The following is a 20,619-nucleotide window of genomic DNA, read 5'->3' as shown; positions in this document are numbered from 1 at the left end:
CCACTCTCTGCTAGGTATTTTGAATGCATGCTAGTGTAACTACATAGCTATACCATAGGATGTAAGGGTGCCTCTACAGGGTAGTTGGGAGTGGAAAAGGTGAGACGCATGTTTGTCTATATGCCACTTGCGCCTACGCGGCATTCTAATCAAACCAGACTTGTACATGCAAGTGGCATATTGACAACAATGCGCCTCACCTTTTCCAAGCACAACTACCTGTAGAGGCACCCTTAAATACATCCATAGGACAAATGAGTTCAAGTGTATTCATATTTTTTCTTGAGCTAGCTGTAATGAACAAGGTGTTCTAATCTCTGCCTCCCACTGGGCTAGATAACAATGCTAATTGATTAACAGCTAAACATACAGTTGGGTTAACATCAGCTTGAATCAACACCCCCCCTTCTGCTCACATGACAGGTGGGCACTCTATGGTCATTTTTTTATCCAGACTTGCAACGCCTCCATTTCTAAGCCTGACTATCATAATGTTATGTGACATCAGCCCCATGTACATTTATTGTATTTATTGTAACAACTGGTGTCAGTTGTCTATACTAAAATTCAACAAAACACTTAACAATAAAATGGTAATACAGAAATATACTGAAAATATGCAGGTATTAGAACTACAGATAACCTAGCATCAATGAATTAGAAAGCTTATTACAAGTATTTAAAAAAAACATTTGCATTTTGCACCACAACTTATGCTAGGACAAAACCATGCTGATCCCCACATATCAAGACACATCCCATTTCAAACTACACTACACCCGGTAGGCATGACTGATGCTTTATATTTGGCCAAAACCAGGACCATTAAGTATCACAAATGCGATATTGGAATTCAACAATTCTGGCTCCTTATATGTGACAGGTAATGTGATGGTATTCGTACATGTAGAGCATGTGGGAAAACATCCAACTTCAGTGGGATCTTTGAACTTTACCACCAAGTTGAATTCCAAATCAAGTGGTGAGATAGTTCTTCCTCCTGTTATAAACTGCAAAACATCCTGCAATGTGATGTGCATTTTGTCTTGACCTCCATTTTGCACATATACATCACCTATAGGGAGAAATTAATCAAATTACATCTATTATAATAATAAGAGTTTCCATTACATTAATTGAATGACCAACTAAATTATAGATCAGGAAATTAGCCAGCGCTAAGTCTCTATTTTGCATATTTACATCAAAAATCCTGACAAAATAATGAATTTCATTCTACCACAATGCTTGTGCCAAAATGGCTCAATGCACATAGGCAGAAATGGTGCCATGTGCAAAGATTCCAAAGTACAATTCTATAACATTAAACTGAAATAATACAGGTACCGTTAGTGAAAAGAAATGTGCAAGAGATTAATCTGACCGTTATATTGTTGACATGATAACTAAAGTAAAATAAAAGCTTTGTACGGTTCACAGTATTCTTCTTTATTTTCACAATGATCAATTTACCTTGATCACAGGTTACTAAACATTCATTCCAAAGATACATGGTTATATTTTCCTGTTGAAAACTTGATGATTCTTCAGGGCTATTTATAAACTGAGTGTTATCTTTGAAAAACTTCACTGTAGGTTGATAAAGTTCTTCGCACCAGCAAAATACTTTTTCCATACAATCTATGATGTGAGAGCAATAATAGTGCAATATGTTATGAGTGTTACGAAATGTAGCTACTTTATGATTAAAACATACAGAAAATGCTACTAAACCATTAATAACTACAGAACTTAACAAAAAGATTTGATGTAGTTATACAGTAAAAAACATAGTGTAATTATCACAAACATGTCCCATTACAATCTGAATATATATGACCAAATAAGTATTTAATTCAAGAATGGTTACAAACTAACAATGTAGTCAATGCCATGTGCGCTATATTTTTTGCAAGGCAAAAGTTTATATACAAGTTTTTAAGCAATACACTTGTATAACGAAACAAAAATTTGTGCGAAAAATACTGGCTTAAATTGAGGTGGGAATGAATGAGATGCATCTAAGTCTATTTGGAAGAGTAATAAAAGCTCTGGAGTGCAAAAAAAAACATGCAATACTAGGTGTCTCAGGTGAATCAAATGTTGGATTACCTTTACTTGACATTGCCCCTAATTAATTACATACCCTAGTGATTAAGAGAGTGGTTGTGTCAACTGAAGATGATTTGACAATGCTCCTTCCTCATATGGCAGAAAACCACACAAATGAAGACACTTAAAAAGCTGCATCTTATCTGGAGTTGAGATATAAATGTCATGTACAGTGTAAATCCAACATGAAAGGTTTGTGATACAAAGAAATTCTGCTTGTGGAAGTTTGTGATGGTAGGATGTTTCCAGCCATTTTTCATGGCGATGATAGAATACTCTGAAACCCAGGTGATGTGATTATTATTGGCAGGAGGGAGCAGCAAAGTCTTGTGTGAGTCAGTGTGCCATATTGCCATGGTACAGATATGGCTTTCATACAACTGCTCGAGAGCTAAAGGGAATGGCATTGTTCTGAAATTTAATCCACAGTATGGAGTTCATACATTCTTTATTTTGATGTATTTTTGATGTCAAAAAGGCCATTCTGCCATCTTAAATTTGATCATGAAACAAATGGATGTGCATATGCCTCCCAAAAATTATGATGTGTCAATAGAGTTTGAATGTGATCGGCCAGATCACACACTGACTGGAAAGTGATGCTATAAATTCACTAGTTTGTCATATATGCTAATACATGAGCAACAGAATACAAAATTCTGTGTATCTACTTGTGAACAATGTTTTCGTGAAACTGTATTGATCAACCTTGAAGAGAATCAAGTCATACAGCTATGGTTACAAACCCCAAAGAGATTACAAGATATACATGAAATAGCACATATTTTACCTGGTTCACTTTTGATCAGCTTCAGTACATCTAACAACTCTAGTCCCTCTTCAAATTGATGTATTTCCATCAGTTTGTCAGTTATTATGTAATGCTGGAGAATTGCATGAATTATTTCATGTTTTCCATCAAACATATTGCCATCCACTTCTTCTTCATTGAATCCAATTCTTTCCAAAACCATTTTTGTGTCTTCCATTTTTACTAATCCTGAGATTGCTGATGTATTCTGACATTCCAATATCTAGCAAATAATTAGAATAAGTTGTCCATGACTTAGAATGAAGTATTGATATTCGCGCACATAAGCAGTATTATTATGAATATGAGGTTATTAAGAGGTTACCTTAAAGTATGCACAAAGACAGTACAGCTGGAGTATCGACTGACGCACAGCAGAAGTCGCTGCTCGGCGTACTGTTTGAGAGCATATTTTGAGGTATTCTCATAATAATCTTATTTTTATACATCTTTTCCTTCCAAGGATACACCATGGGAATGCCGAAATCCGAAATGTTTAGAACAGAATCAGCAAACTTCTTTGTGTTGAACCCAGTCAAACTCTGGTGGCAGCCATATATTTTTATTATTAAATATCTGGAATTTGCATTTCCTAATATGGTAGGATGAAAATAACCCCATATAATACCACAAAATTACGTCATACTGTAACTTATGGCGTTATGGTGACAGATGTATAATAATAGTAAGTATTATTAGATCCTACAAGTTCACCATATGTCAAAATTAGAATATATTTGAACAACAAACAAATAAGTGAAGCACATCAGTTTATTACATTACCTTGGATGCAACACTTCTGGCTTCCCAGTCAGCAATTTCATCAATAATTGTGATGTCCCTTGGCATCTTTCTTGTAGCAATGTAATTGAAAACAGATTTCGCAAGAAACATAGGTGCAAGACCACCATGTATAATACTGATCGCCATTAATTTACCAACCAAAATAAACTTTCTTGATGACAACAATTTATAATCATGTACAATAAATAGTTAAGCACTTTGGGTTCCCTTCAAAAACCCCAGTTTCTGTTAACTTCTATGACAAGAGTGTCAGGAACTCACGGCACGGTCCACCTTCATCCACTGCTGGTTCACCAGTGAATCTCACTCTGAATGGTGCAGTAGGGTCAAATTTACTGTCCATCAAAGCTCTCACAGCACTACCCCATAAAAGAAATCTACAAATTTCAATTACTGGAGAGTCTGTATGATGATGTTCTAAAGCAATGAGGACTTGTTCCCTATGGTAGTTGAGGCGATGTGATATGTATTTCATACTAATCCTGAAAATAACAAAATTAGTGCTTTTTATTTTAATTGTTGATGAATATATACCATATTTATCACGAATACATCCCCAATAGAAGTGCAAACAATGAATTTATTTTATACTGTAATTTAAAAATATTGTGTATTTTGACCATAAAATAACCTCTGTCATTCTACTGTAGCAAATTAGAACACAGAAAACAAACACTAATTGTATCTGCAAATTATAACATTAGGTTATATGTACAGTCGCGTGTAATAGACAGACAAACACATCACATCACCACATTATTTGCCATACAAGATACATGTATATAACTTTAGAAGCTCACAGATATAAAATGCACTAGCTGCCACACCAGCAAGTTGTTGGGGCTAAACCTCAGGGTTGACAGAACACCCATTTTCAAAGCCAAAATTCATAAAATTCATAAAACAGCGGAAATATTTCAAACGCATTAGGCCTCAATGAAATGTGTCGGATGCCTTTGTGAAGTTCAGTCCTTGATAAGTTATATACTACCATCTCTACATGCAGTATTTAATTACTGTGTCCTTTCAGGTGTTCCCATCCATAAAACGGTAGTGACTGCTATGTGAAAAACAGTTATACTTACTTGGTAGACTCTGAACAATTTTCAGTACAATTGCTTGCACAAGACAGTGCAATTGCCTTTTGGACATCTATATCTGTATCATCATGATCGGCATCACCCGTATAAACAATTTCAGAATACTTACTACAGAAAAAAATAATGGTCAATGTATGTGGCCAAGCTGTACTCAAATTTTGCAAGAACAACTTCAAAATCAAAACAAAGAAAGCTTAGAAAGAACTCACCTGTGCTGAGAGTATCAGAAACACATTAACAATAAATTCAAAATTACTTGTACTTGAGATATTGATGAGAAAGCTGAAAACTAATTATGCAAATCAGGAAATTAATATGAACAGAATTGAGTGTAAAAACTTATAAGATCTGCATAATGTAACAGACAATCTGTGTACAAAGTTTCCTTGAAATAGATTAATTAGTACTTCAGGTATCAGTGTAAAAGCTTAAAATTGGTAATATGTAAATTGGGTAATTAACATGTACAGATTATAACCCAAAATTAAACAGATCTGTCTATTGTCCTAGAGCATCTATGTACCAAGTTTCATTGAAATGTTATGATTAGTACTTGATATATCAGGGGAAAAGCTGAAAAGTAACTAATTATGCAAAATAGGTGATTAATACATGCACAAATATTTACCCAAAAACAATTGATCTCTGCATAGTCCTTGAGTATTTACCAAGTTTCATTGAAATGTAATGATTATTACTTGAAATATAAAAAGCTGGGAAAAAATCAATTAATTATGCAAATTAGATAATTAAAATTTACTTATAGTACCCTAAAAACTATCTGGTCTGTGCAGTGTCCTATGACATCCATGTACGAGGTTTCATTAAAATGTGATGATTAGTACTTGAGATATCAGTGGAAAAGTTGAAAATTGATTAATCATTTTTTAGGTAATTAATATGCACGTTTTGTCCCCAAAACTAATCAATTCTGCGCATCGGTTCAGAGCATATATGTACCAAGTTTTATCAAAATCCAATGAGTGGTTCATTAGATATCAGTGGAACAGTCATGAAACACCTAAAAATTAGCTAATTATCATGCAAATTAGGTAATTCATATGCATGGATTTTTACCAAAACCTAATCAAATATGTGCATTGACCCAGAGCATCTATGCACTAAGTTTCATCAAAAACCGATGTATGGTTCTTGATATATCAGTGGAAACGAAGGGACACACATACACATACATAATATACATACAGACAAACTAACTGCAAAGACTCCCATTGTGCAATAAAGCTTAGAAAGAACTCTGTGTGCCGAAGGTATTGTAGGCATAAAAAACAAATAAGGAATACTATTTATTACTATATTAGAAGCACATCTTCATTACACATAAAGCATTGTGTTTATTGCATGCAATATCATTGAAATGTGTCTTATTTTGACCATAGACTTGTCTTTGTCCTTTATTTTACAGTAGGCATATGTGCTTCTAATAGAGAAAATGATTATGGGGGTTCCACGAAGCTATGGTTTAAAAATTATAAATATTTAATGAAATAACCATATATGATGACTTAATATATCCTATCAGACTACGAAATTATAGCACCGGTTGCGTGTCCCTTCTCCGCAACAGTTACAGTACTTAGTACATTACAGTTATGCATATTAAGGAACACACGAAATTAATATGCATGGATTTCAACCATTAATGTGATTATGTTTAGGGTGAAATATATGTTAATTACCTATATTTAATATTTTGATATTTCAAAATACATTTATCAGATTTATATTAATCTTAATCACATATAGCAAACAAGAGACCTATACAATCAATTGTATTCATTCGCTTTAATTGTATTGTTAAACTGTGGGTGATATTGCTGCTGCAGAGCTAGATTAGGCAACTGGCTTTTTGTTTAAAAGACTAATTTGAATATTTTGAAGTAATTTTTAAGTGTACGCTATTTTGGAATCAAGTACCCCCAATGCTCTCAGCACACCGGAGTTCTTCATAAATTTTCATCAATTAATATCAACACCATAACACATGCTTGGGAAATTATGAAAAACAAATCTAAAAGGGGACACTGACAGACATAAATTCATTTTATACACAATATTCAAATATTAAAGCCAATAAAATATACCTGTAAGCCTGATTGTTTGTTCCTGTAGATGTAGAAGGTGTTGATGTTGATGTAGAAGTAGTTAATGATCCTTGGCTTGACACTGATGTACATAGTAATGGAGAATTCTGCACTGACGCTGATGCAGTTGGCATAGTTTGATTTGTTGTAACTGGTGTTGGTAATGATTGAGTAGAAGATTGCATGGATGACATACAAATTCTTTCAGATGCCCTGGTACTAGGAGTACTGTTCAAAACATCAGGCAACTCCAAAGAGTCTGTTGAATCACCTTCATCTTCATCCACCTGTTAACGTCATGAGTCATAATGGGCATTACATTTAACAATAGTAACAATACATACTTAACTATCAATGTACACTACATAAAATAAAATTTAGGATCATGTAACGTAATGAAAGTTCACTTGAACTGTGTTTCTGTTCTGTAACCCATCATTAGGTAAACAGCAATTATGTTTTGATCATACGCTTGCATTTTTCAAAAAAATCTGTCATTGCACATGCATATTTGCCCAGGCTTTCTTTGGAATTCAAGATTGCTCCATCATGCAAACCTTGAAGCAAGATTGAGCTCACTCATTTGGCCATTATTAATATTGGTCATAACAAGACTTATAGTCAGTATAGTAAATAAAGGCATGTAAGTGCATACACACTACTTTTTATTTGACATTGCATCACATTTGATCATCAGTCAAAGCAACTCCACAAAATGACTCGAGATGGGAAGAACCAAAATTACATGTCCCCATTTTGGAACTATATCTGAAAATGGGCTAATAATGGTGATCTACTGGTAGTAAAGCATTGTGCTATTTCCAATGAATGGGAACTTACACTGCAAAAAACTTGATGCACCAACATGTATAGGGTCACATTTTAAGTGCATGATTAATGTCAGACTACAAAAAAATAATATAACTTATTAAAAGTATACACACCATGTTTGCTGATAAATGCATCATGTTTTCACTGGTCATAATATAAAGACAGCCTTGTCCTGTCAATGACAACACTTCATTTGCATTCCAAACAGATCCTCGGGAGACATGAGGTTTTTGAAGCTTCTTTGTGCCTGGTATCAAACTAATAAAGAGGAAATATAAATCACTGTAAATAACAAATGTCTTGGGATATTGATGCATTTACACCTGATTTGAATTGTTATGCTTTGTGTCACAAGTAGATATGAATTCCAACAAGACTTAAACTAACTACACTGAACTTTATAGTGTGACAAGCAGTCTTCAGTAAAATAAAAACTATGATACTGTTGATTGTTCTTTAGGTAGTGAAATACTGTCTATCTAAATCCCATCAAAGTTGGACAAAGTACTGCACACTAGGAATTGTACACCACTGGTAGAAGAAGTTTGCTTGTATACTCCATCAGTACCCACATATAATTGTGTTTCTAATAATCCTACCTACGTATTTGTGGTGAAACCTTTTTTATGCACAATAGCCATATTCTACCCATAATCATTTTTTGTTCATTTACTTCTCTAGTGACCAGAAGATATCTGAAATTCGCTACTATAATGACTGTGGTGTTGGTGGTGGTTGTGATAGAAATAACATTCATTGGGAAAATAAAATAAAATAAATAAAATCAAACAAAACCCTACCTGCCTACCCAATATTTTGTCAACTGGTTTGTGGAAATGAAAACAAAAAGAATCAATAATGTGAAGGTGAATCACGAAAGAAATGAGACAGTGTTTCTGATATATAGATCTTGTGTACACAAGATCTATATATCAAGCTACAGCTTATAAAATGAAATGTCATCAAATATCACAAAATTCAGCCTAATATACCATGTAATTTAGAATGAAAATTTTGTTAACATTCATTTACATTATATTGTGCTCTCATGAAAATTATAGGACTATGAAACATCTGTGTCATTATAATGAAACATGTGTAAATTGAAATTCCTACCTCATGTAATCATAATCAAGTAGCTGACCTGGGCTTAACAAAAAAACACTTTCAAATAATGATGTGATTTCTATTTGGACTTCTTTTTCCTTCAAACACGAATGAATCTGAATTTTTCCCATGAGTCCTGCTTTGGCCAAGAGACCTCTTGCTTGACCTCTTGGTATTGGTATAATGTTTTCTTTGCAATTCAAAATACAAATAACATTTTTGCTGAAAAGCTTTCCACGGCGAGTTGTTGTTTGCCTTCTTGCATGGAAAGAAGGCATCCTTGGTGTATGAAAGGAAATCATAGTATTCAATCGTTGATACTTCAAGCACATCTTACACACATTCAACAAGCAAACTCTTTTAGGCAGACTAGTCCATGAACAAGCTACTGTACAAATGGTGACAACAAGTTGAAAGTTTAGTTATACATGAGAAACAAATGCCAACATTTGTGTCTCGTTTCGCAAGATGGCAGCAAGACCATTTGACTGATCAAAATTATTTTATTTCTCTAGTAAGAACCTTTGGTCATACAAGTTATATACAAAATTATCGCCGGTTAAACCACTCATGAGAACAAATTATCTTAAATTGTATAAATTTTTGTCAGAAAATCCAAACCACAAAATTTCTTTTTCCTTTTAAAAAGTGTTGGCTATACATATCACAAATTATCAAGTTAATCATAAAAACTTTCATCAGAAAATCCCCCAAATCATGTGACTGATCCTAATTCATGTTATTACATGCAAAATATAAAGTTCATCGAAAAGTATTAATGAGAAAGAAATTCCCTAAATTTCTGCCATTTTTGAAGAAAATCAAAGACGGCAGCAAAACCATGTGATTGATCAGATCTATTATTTATGTTGTCTGAGGGAGTTCAATGTAGAGATGCTGAAAATGGAACTTTCCATTTTATTTCCTGTGAAAATGTAAAATGCATTTTTTTATTCTGTATTAAATTTGTACCAGCTACCCCCCATGCTTAATATATATGCCAAGCTGACCTAAAATTTATAATAACCATAGCCGATCTAAAATTATGAAACGGTATTGAAATAAGTTAGCTAGTCAAACCGTGGCGTGTGTGGCGCGGATCGCGTGGACGGGTTTCATGTTTTCTGCACGTAATAAGCTCCGTTATTAATGTTTGAGTCCGAGCAGGAGACGAGTCATCGTTCGGCAAAACTAACAGCCACAAAACATGGTACTCTTAATGGACAACTTGTACAGTGAGAATTATTTTAGAAATGAGATTATAACTGACATACCAATGTGGGAGGTCTAAAATCCCTGTCGTCATCTCCATAGTGATGGTCATCATCCTGTCTAGTGCGTCGACGAGATCTGGCAGTTGGCTGGATTTCGCCCGCTGACGACACTAAAGGACGCCGTCGACTCGATCTCGTTTCACCACAGGGAGCCCAGGAACTATAATCAACTGTAGTACGCAGTCTCTATGAGCGGGGGGGGGGGTATCGGCTGGTATATAGTGTAAGAAATAGACAAGGGATGAAGGCTCCAGCCAGCTCACATTTTTTTAACTCGAAAAAACAGGCGAAAAGAATGAAAAATAAAATATAAAAAAAATACCAGCTTGAAGAATATTAGTTGCTCCTTCAAATTTCGCCAAAGCCTTACCTACATTTTACCGATATCTGCAGAATAAATCAAGAAAACTACACAAATTGACCCCATTTATGATTTCCTAACGGTTCGCCCGAACGCACGGCACAGTTGGAGGCGTGGCCTGTTCTGAATTTGTCAACAACCAATCACAAGACTGGATACAAACCACTGACAGTTCACCACACGGTTAGCCTCGTTCAATAATAATAGTTTGAAATTACGTTTGCCTGTCCAAATACTTCATTCTTGATAGGCTATACTTACATTACTACATTTATAAAATAGGACACGATAAAAATAATGCAAATATCCTCAAACAACTTATCGGTAGAAGTAAGTAGTCATTCAATTATTTACTTTCGTGACGACGAGGTTACAGTCACCTGATCTACTCAAATCTTCGTAAACAAGACGCAGCGAACGACTTGTCATGTCGTTGCCGACTGGATGCAAGTTTGTCACCGCTCATACCAAATTATGGTGAGTAACTTTATTCTACGTCTTCGTTGTGGTGCAATTCTACATTTACGTTCTCTTACTGGGCACATTAAAATTGTCAAATAAATAAATCCCGACACCATGAAATCCGGCAAGGTATTTAATATAGCAACAACCACCTGTAGCTATGTGTAGTATGTAATTTGAAGTTTTAAAATTGTTAGAAATCATCGCCATCATTTTACTTTCTAGGTTGATGGAGAATTTTTGTCTCAAAAATGGCAGTGAAACAAGTTCAAATCTACTGTGTAGTAAAATACAAATGATAAAAGAAAACACTGATGCCACTTGTACAAGTAATCGTTCATCAATTGGAAAATTTATCAAATATATTTGGGGTAACCAAGTGCGTGTTGTTCGAAGAACAGAATCGCGACTGTCTGGTAAAGTACAGAATCGTGTATATATAAACCTTGCCAAAATCAACAAAAGAGATCATATACATGTACCTATGACATGGGAAAGTGTAAAGTCGTACGTTCCTAATGGTTGGATCTGTGGTTGTGTTGACCCCCTTGATGATTCTGTCTGTTGGATTTACATGGACAAGAAATATAATGAAACTGTTAATGGTAGTCGAGTCATCACTGAAGTGAAATTAACAAACATCAATGGCATGATTTCAGTACATGTAAAACACGGTCCATACTCTGTAAAGTTGGACGAGATTGGTTTGAGGTTACCATTGTCATTCAGATCAGGACAGCCAACTATGCATCAGATCAATGTCATGATGGATTGGCTATCACAGCCAGGCACTATTTGCAGAGGATTTGAACTTGTAGATTCCAATAGTTCACCTGTACCAAGTCTAGGGAAGTCAGATATTTGGCAGAAAGAAGGTGAGGAAGCTACCTTGTTCATTAGAAAGGAAAAATGCCTACTGATAGCAAATAATACTCCAGGACTATGTGAAAATTGTATCAACACAAAAAGATATTACCTGAAAAGAAAATTCTTCACTAAAGAAAGAAAACAACAAACAAAATTGAAATTTATGGAGACGGACATGTTGGTGAAAAAGTTGCAGGAAGAACAACGCCTACGTAGAAATGCTGAAGCCAGGGAAAATTACCTAAACAACAAATTTGAAAGTGAAATGATTGAGTTTGAAGATGATGATGATAGAGATTTGAGGGAAATGATCCAATATATAGATAAAGTGAGTCTGAGTGAAGAAATGAAAATTCTGTTTGATCAACAGTACAGATGTTTGAATCAGAGAAGTAAATATGGTTACAGATGGCATCCAAGGTATAACTAGAATATTATTGATTTTACCAACTTTTCCTTATTCACAAAATTCCATTTTTGTTATTTTCAAAACTCTTTTCACATTACAGAATCATTAAATTGTGTCTTGATGTGTATATCAGAAGTCCTCATGCGTATGATGAATTGGCAAATGTGCTGATACTGCCAAGTAAAAGAACACTTGCATACAGAAAAAATTCAAATCCTCAGGAACATGGTAAGCTTCACACACTTTTACATTACAACTGAATTTAAATACTTATCATTATAATAAAATTTGTGGCCAATTCTCTGTTGAGTGTCATGAGCTACCTATTAGGTAAATTGGTTTGAAATTTCTCTGTTCAGGTTGGAACTATCAGTCCTTTGTGGCTATGAAAGAAGCAGCCAACAAAAAAAATCTCAAGGATATTGACCGCTGGGGAGGACTATGTTTAGATGAGATGTCTATACAGGTAAAGATGCTTAAATTTTTGGAAATGGGTCAATATTATCAAAAGTACCTTCATTTCACAATTAGGGATGTACAGCTAATTATTTTTAATTTAAAAAAATAAAATAAAAAATAAATTGAAATCTAGTTAGGAAAAAATAACTCTTTATTTAAATAGCTACTTCTAAAAGGTAAATCTCATTTACCCATTTACAATAGGAAGACTTGCAGTTGGTAAAAAAAAATGGAACAAGCAAATTGACAGGAATTGTGTCATTGGGACAAACTTATAAAGATATGCAAAAGATTATGAAAGGTAAAATTAAATGACACTGAGTACAATAGTTATAAGCTTATAAGTTACAAAACTAATTCATGCATCAACCTGTGTCCTTCAATGTGCCTTAAGATGACAAGTGTTAGAACTTTATGTCAGTGTGGGTAAACAAAGCCACATTTTTTTTCAACAAACAATTTGAAGTAATTAATTTGCAACATACACATGCATACATACATATATATATCTAATTATCATCTGTTGTATGATTATAGGTAACAACAGTATAGAAACAGCAACACATGTACTTCAGTTTGTGTTTGTTGGTGATGGTGGTTTTAGATATCCTATTGCACATTTCCCAACAAAAGAATGTCCCCCGGCAACTCTTCACAGGATATTTTGGGAAGGAGTACAGTTTCATCTCAAGGCTGGATTTAGGTATTTAATACTATTATACAAATAACACAATTTTTACTACTGTTTATAATTGCTAGTTTGTGATATATGTCACTACTTTGACAAGTTGAGACACTTCATATAGATTGACATATTCTGTTATTGTTACACTGTCGTCACATTTAATGTTTCCATAGATAATTAATACATTAAACAAGGCAAAATGCAGTATTGACAATTGCCAGCTGACTGAAAGAAAGTGTGAAATACCATACTATACCATTATGTAATATTATGGATTCCAAAGCACATTAACAGTTTTAGTCACAGCATGGTATTTTTTTTGTAAATGTGTTAAAGGTCTACAGTAGTTAGAACTTCACATGCACAATTTGTGAAATCCATAGGAATAAAATATATCCCCCAACTTAGCAACAAACAAAATTGGCGGCCACCACATATAGTGCCAGTGCTGAAGACGGGAAAGCCACATGTCCCGATCTATGAACTCAAACACGGCCATGGGTCTGCATTTTCAAAGCTCACAATGATAGCTGCTTCCATCTCACTCATGCTGAAATCTATTTGCTGCCATTTTGTTTTGAAAGCGAATCATGATGAATTATGGATAAACCAATTATTTAGCAACAACAAAATCGCTCATGTGCAGTTGCGACAACTGTTAATTTATTGTTTTACTTTAAAGCATATACTGGTGCTGTTGTGATGGAGGGCAGAATAATCGAAGCTTCATTGGTCTCCATTTCAATAATAATGAGCGAGAATTCAACTTTACTACAACTAATCCATTAACAGGAGGAAAGATGGTTTTCATCATGGATCCAAAAGTATGTTTTCTCTCTCAAATTTTAATTTTAAGTGAATAATGTTTTTTCAAGTTATTTGTTGACTATCTATCACCAACAAATACCTGTGAATAAAGGAAAAGACATGGTGAACAACATTATATTCCCAGATGAAAGAACTGGGCAAATGTAAGCAAATGCAATTTACAGTTTTTTATATCACTTTTTCTTCCATAGATATTCAACTTTTTATCAGTTTATGTAGTACACCATCTTGATTCTTCAGCAAAAGATTATGGGTAAAGTATGACATCATATCCACTATTAAAAATTGGGAAAATAATTTCATCTATAACTTAAAAGTTTAGAACATGGTAGCATACATGTACCTGTGCCAAAATATTCAATTTTGTGTTTTTCTACCAAATGCTAAACTTTTCGTATATTTTACACAATTTATCGATGCGAGTAGCTTATACAGGTGATACATAATCTGTTGACCATAAAGGGGACAAAAAAGTGTCATTCTATTTTAAAGGACCAAAATACAATTTTTATTCATTTTTCATTTTAGCAATATCTTCACTTTCTGTGAAGTAAACTTTCTTTTTGTAACATTCTAATTTCCATTATTATAATTATATACATGAGTTAATATGCACACCAAAAATTTGAACTAATTCGCTACTGTATTTCTCACGTTATAGATGAAAGCATTTTCTCAATTTTTCACAACAGAAGATATGATATCACATTTTACCCACAATCCTTTGCTGGGGAAATCAAAAAGGCGGACAACATAATACTGATGATAATTTGATTATCTAGAGAATGAAAAATGATATAAGAAAAACTGTAAATTACATTCTCCTACATTTGTGGAGCTCTTTTATCGGGAAGCATTATGTCGTTTGCCTTTACTTTTCCTTTATAAACTATGGTACATTACAGATGTATTGTCACAAAACTTTAAAAGCCTTTCAATTTTGAACAACTTTCCCAAAAACCAAATATGAGTTATGGTGTTAACATTTCTACTTCGGGGTGGGTTCCCTAAATACAAATCTTAAAGGAAGTATGCATGTTCAATATTTGCAAAGATACTATAGAATACTTTATTTTCGCTTGGAATTTATTTTCGCTATTTTCGCTGAAGGAATGATTCCGTGAAAATAAAATCCAGCGAATATACTTTTTTTCCTATATTTCACATTAAACTCATCAAAAATCAGTGAAAATAAATTCCATACAAAACGCCCAAAAAGCCTTTTCAGCGAAAATTAATTCCAGCGAAAATAAAGTATTCCACAGTATAGTGGTAACACAAGTAATATACTAGTAATACTAAATTCTATACAAATGGGAGGCTAATGACTAAACAGGAAAAAACTGAAGTTTTGTGTGGATCTAAGACTCATCCTAATGCCTATTGTTTCTCATCGAATATTTGTTGCATAATATGGTCCATTTTTGAATGTTGCACAAAGCGTTCTGTGTGCAGTTCATAGACTTAACGACATCTTAAGGTGCTGGTAACATATTGGTAAGGTGGATATTTTGTGAAACTTGTAGCTGCTGCATCTATTGTTCAAACAAATGTTGTCATCGATATAATTTTAAACAGCTCTCTGGTGTTTTTCACATCATCAGCACAATATAAAGAAGATCAGGAACAATCTGGAACGAAGCAGAGAGAACGCAAAACAGATATTACAATACAAAGGGAATAGAATACTATGGAAGTATTGGTTCTTGGCTTATCGGTTTGACCAATCCAACAATTCTATTACAATCAATGAAAAACTAACAGAGGAGCATTTCAATCTAACAGCAAAATCTAAAATGAGAAATCACTTGGCCGAGGACGTATTGGATCACAAGATGCTTTATACAATGCAGGTAAATTATAATGTGTCGTGTGTGTTTGTGTCTCTGATAATTATCCAACAGGACCTATTAAATTGTTATAGACAATTATCATCGCAATCTGAAATGTAGGTAGATGGTAGGTAAAAGATGTCACAGTACATTGTTCATTCTGTGTCTCTAGCCTTATGACATATATTGATGTATATGTAGAGAGTGTGATATGCACATACATGTATATCTGCACAAGTTATTTCACATTATCCATATGTTATTGAAATATCTTTATATTTATTTGTAGGCATACAAACGATATCTTTCGCAGAAAAATGAGTATGATGTGAAATATCTTGACACCACAATCCAAATACTTGAACACACAAGCAAGCTGATAGATTTGTTCTGTGACGTTAAGAATCCTGTTAAACACACTAATGACGACAGACTTGCAGAAAACTTGAAGTTTCTATCGTTCTTGGATGACTGGCATAAAACAGAAGAATCGAAACAATTTGTATCCAGTAAATTGTACTACGACATGCAGTCATTAATATTAGGATTTAAGCAAATTGTCTGTTACAAGTTACAACTATTCCCTGGTTCATCCATAATGCCGGGGATTATAAATCAGGATGTTGTTGAGAACATTTTCTGCCAAGTTAGATCATTTAATGGTCAAAATACAAATCCAACATATGATAAGTACTGCAAAACACAAAATAGCATTCTAATTGGGCAAAAGACAATTAGTAAGAAGGGAAATGCTAGTTTAACGTGGCGATAAAGTGATATACATTTGTATCATATAAAGTATGTTATATGTATGCCTAACTATGACTTCACTTTGAGCTTCTAATTCACAAAGATTTATGCTATGCTGTAGTGTCTGATACAATACAAAAGAAAAGAGTGGAAATAAAATTTGCATGTAAAAAAATGCAAATGGTAATGCAAGCCAGCTTCAATACCTAACAAAATGCTTGAATATGTGGAATTGATAAATACAGTATTTATTCTATTAGTGGTGCACCAGGAACTTAAATAAACCATTTCTAAAACATTTTTTTTATTTAAAGTATTCTGATTTGTAGAATTCATATTTTGTAAACCTCTTATAAGCGTTAAATAAAATTTGATATTGTATACATAAATATTATCTTTACCTGATTAAATTCTGCGTATCCTCATCAACAAACGATTAGGTACATCTATTGGAGTTGCCTCGTATGCTGTTACAACACCAGGATTGGGTAAATGGTCTGTAGAAAGTATTTTCTCTTTGAGACGTCTTCCTAACTCACTCTTCTTCATCTGACGTGAGCCAGCAACATTGTATGCATCTACCAAAATGAGGAGCTGCTCTTTGGTGTATTGTGAGCTGGTAAAGATGTCTGGTTGCTGGGTGAGCATTGCATGTAAACGTTGATGTGAGTTTATCTTGCCTTCTGATCGGTCTTGCTTCAAATCACTTATTGGTACCTTTGCTTCAGCCTTCATTTTTTTTTTCAGTCTTTGCAGCTATTTTTGCTCTATGGGCCTTTGTTTTTTTCAGTTGTAAATCTCTTCTGTAGTCTTTCAAAAATTGTCCTGCTCCCATTCTCATGTATATTTTGACAAGACGCTTGAAGAGAATCTTCATAGCCAAGGTGTTGAATGTGGTTCCTGGGCAGTTTGTGAATATACCAGCAAAGATGACATATATTTCATCATTGTTGATCATTTTCTCAGTAGCACTAGAAATGAGCTCTTCTGAATTTTTATCAAGTTCTTTAACAGTCAACAACTTAATTCTTTCTTGCTCTAACTTGATAAAAAAAGTGTAAGCTTCATCACTTACATGGATAAGGCCACGTTTTGTGAACTGCTTACTGTCAATGACATTCAGTGTCTCTGGATATATTGTGTCTCTTCTTATAATTGATTCAGGAACAATTAAGTGATTAATTAGCTGCTTATTCGCAAATTCCTGTTTTACGTTTTCATGGACCTTTCTATCATTAGATGTTACATTTTTTTTAATGTATCGGCGCGAGGCTTCTAACTCTTTATGTAGTGTCCATCCTCCTACATATCTTATTTTACCTTTACCATCATTTCCCATATCATTGACATTTAGAATAGGCTCTGCCAGCTGGTCTCTATTATCTGTGATTCTGTCAGCAAGTAAATTCATTTGCATATCACTGATTTTCCACATTATGTTAGTCAACAATATGCGATGTTCCACTTTCAAGTCATCGACAGGTATCCTAAAGAGAGCAGCACCTTCATTTGTCAAATCATTTTCAGTCGTGAGCTTGTGCAAATCTCCAGCAAAGGATGTGAATTCTGATCTTCTTACTCTAAGTTCCTCACTTTTCTCGATGCTCTTCTTTGTACTACTATATATCTTCAGCCACTGTATTCTAACAAATAAGTTAAATGTTGATGGCGTCTTAAAAAGCTCATCCAAAAGACGGTTAATTTTCCATGAAAGTGATCCCACTTTATCACTGAAAGGAGAGTTATCTCTGACACTATCTAGAAATGATTCAAAATTAAAATTTTCTGGTGGATTTTCAAGAATTGAACCACTTATGTTCATCTCAGTGTAGACAACCACTAAATCTATCATAGGAACCTGATTTTTAGTCGTCTCATAAAAGGATTCAATGTGTGCATCCTCTTCATCATCAGTCCTACTCTCTTTCACATCTCCACACTCATCAACGTCATAGCTACATGCACGTTCTTCATTGCAGCATGCAACACTCTCTGGCAAGAACTCTTGCTCAGTTACCATGGAAGCATAAAATGATGTCACATCTTTGTTAGCAGGCAGCATTCGCCAAGGAACAAATCCCTTCAGTTCAATATTTTGTCTGAATTTTGCTCGAGACAGTGCTACATACAACTGCCCAGCACAGAATTCATTTTGTGCATGAACTATTATTTTACTAAGAGTCTGACCTTGTGATTTATGTGCTGTCATTGACCAGCACAGCTTTAAGGGATGTTGACAGCGTGTTCCAATAACTTGACCTTTGTCATCCTTTATAGCCCATGTTTTCCTTGGAACAGAGCAATTGACACCATTATTGAAAGAAACCAGGGGATCTCCATTCTCATTTGTACCATCAAATGTCCCCATAGAACCATTGTTTAATCCTCCATGTAGGTTGTAGAGTAGCATTACAGGGGCTCCTATTTTTACATGGATTTCTTTCTGTGCAATGCAGAGTTTGTCAAGTTGCCTTTGATTACCATTGTCATCTGACTTGAATGAATGGTATTCACCAGGAAGCTCATCAAGATAACACATGTTACAGTAGTTGACATCAATGTTGGTGAAATATATTTCTGTTACATTCTCTTTATTTGGCAACTCTCGGTTTAATGTTTTTAGGAACTCTGCTGTCTTCAAATCACAATTCCCAACTCGTATGCAATTTAATGCATCCAGTAGTTCTGGGTCATCCTGATGCTGTCTATATATAGTATGCAGAAGAACGTTGTGCCTAAATGTTGGTTTGAAAAGTGGTGACAAAAATGCATACTGGCCAGGGTCAATATAGTCTGCTACTGGAGGCAGTTGGTAGAAATCCCCAACTCCAATGACTTGCATTCCACCAAATGGTTGGTTGACACCCCTGCAATGCATTGCTAGCTTTGATACAAGATTAAATATTCTGGCACTCATCATTGAAATCTCATCTATTATCAAGACCTTGAGTTGCTGAATTTTACCACATGTTGTCTCCTTTGTATTTTCTATGATGGAATCATACGACTTGTCAGCCAATCATAGACCGAAGTAGTGGTGCACTGTTTCGGCCTTGCCTGGTCCTCTCTCAACATCATACACGCTACAAGCTGCTCCAGAGGGGCACACAATCTGAACTTCATTCTCCTTGTATTTTTTGCGAAGGTCATTATAAATACTTTTGACCATGTGGCTTTTACCACAGCCTGCTGGACCACTGATAAAAACGTTGTGACCAGCCAAAGAAATGTCCAGTGCCCTTTTCTGTTCCTGTGATAAACTGGTTTTGAATGGAAACGTGAATATATCTAAATTTATAGATGCTTGGTACATACAATGTCGTATTTTAAATACTATACAGGTGTATTTGGGCTGCTACCATATGTCATAAAGTCAATGAGCTTGTGACAAAAGGTGTTTTGTTCAGGGGTGATCATTGTTATGCCATGTATTGAAAGATAAGAAACACACATGAAACAAAATGATTGAGTGTTGTGCAAGTTACGTACATTACATATGGAATTATTGAAATGCATCAACAATAAGTTAGTCTTTATTTCATTCATAACATGTTCAGATCAAACTTGCATTTATATTTTTCAATCAATGAATATTTGATTGGTGAAAATCAATGTACTGTAAAATATCTTATTTTTAGCTGGAATTCGCTCAAAAAACTTTTGAGGTATTTTGTATGGAATTTATTTTTACTGATCTTTGACAAGTTGAATGTAAAATATAGGAAAACATGTATACATGTATTTGCTGGATTTTATTTTCACTGAATCATTTCTTTGGTGAAAATTACTTCCAAGCGAAAATAAAGTATTTTACTGTATTTA

At 34.3% G+C, this 20,619-nt stretch overlaps 2 protein-coding genes and 1 pseudogene across 2 annotated transcripts; 1 reads left to right on the top strand and 2 right to left on the bottom strand.

Annotated features, from left to right (window-relative positions):
• Positions 1 to 800: 800 nt before the first annotated feature.
• On the bottom strand, positions 801 to 3,853 carry LOC146747372 (G2/M phase-specific E3 ubiquitin-protein ligase-like). Its single transcript, XM_085498404.1, has 4 exons — positions 3,707 to 3,853; positions 2,903 to 3,146; positions 1,474 to 1,641; positions 801 to 1,075 (listed from the first exon to the last, which is right to left on the bottom strand). The coding sequence occupies exons 1-4, from the start codon at positions 3,851 to 3,853 to the stop codon at positions 801 to 803; spliced, it is 834 nt and encodes a 277-aa protein (XP_085354530.1).
• Positions 3,854 to 11,486: 7,633 nt separating this feature from the next.
• On the top strand, positions 11,487 to 17,186 carry LOC146747371 (uncharacterized). The gene is made up of 8 exons (XM_085498626.1): positions 11,487 to 12,254; positions 12,344 to 12,471; positions 12,603 to 12,709; positions 12,907 to 13,003; positions 13,240 to 13,405; positions 14,070 to 14,211; positions 15,820 to 16,068; positions 16,337 to 17,186. The coding sequence occupies exons 1-8, from the start codon at positions 11,542 to 11,544 to the stop codon at positions 16,817 to 16,819; spliced, it is 2,085 nt and encodes a 694-aa protein (XP_085354752.1). The 5' UTR covers positions 11,487 to 11,541; the 3' UTR covers positions 16,820 to 17,186.
• Positions 17,187 to 17,202: 16 nt separating this feature from the next.
• On the bottom strand, positions 17,203 to 19,717 carry LOC144354070 (uncharacterized; annotated as a pseudogene).
• Positions 19,718 to 20,619: the final 902 nt, after the last annotated feature.

This window comes from Saccoglossus kowalevskii, chromosome 4, assembly GCF_978046115.1.
Source record: "Saccoglossus kowalevskii chromosome 4, keSacKowa6.1, whole genome shotgun sequence".
NCBI lineage: Eukaryota > Metazoa > Hemichordata > Enteropneusta > Harrimaniidae > Saccoglossus > Saccoglossus kowalevskii.
This window is presented reverse-complemented; position numbering and strand designations above follow the sequence as displayed.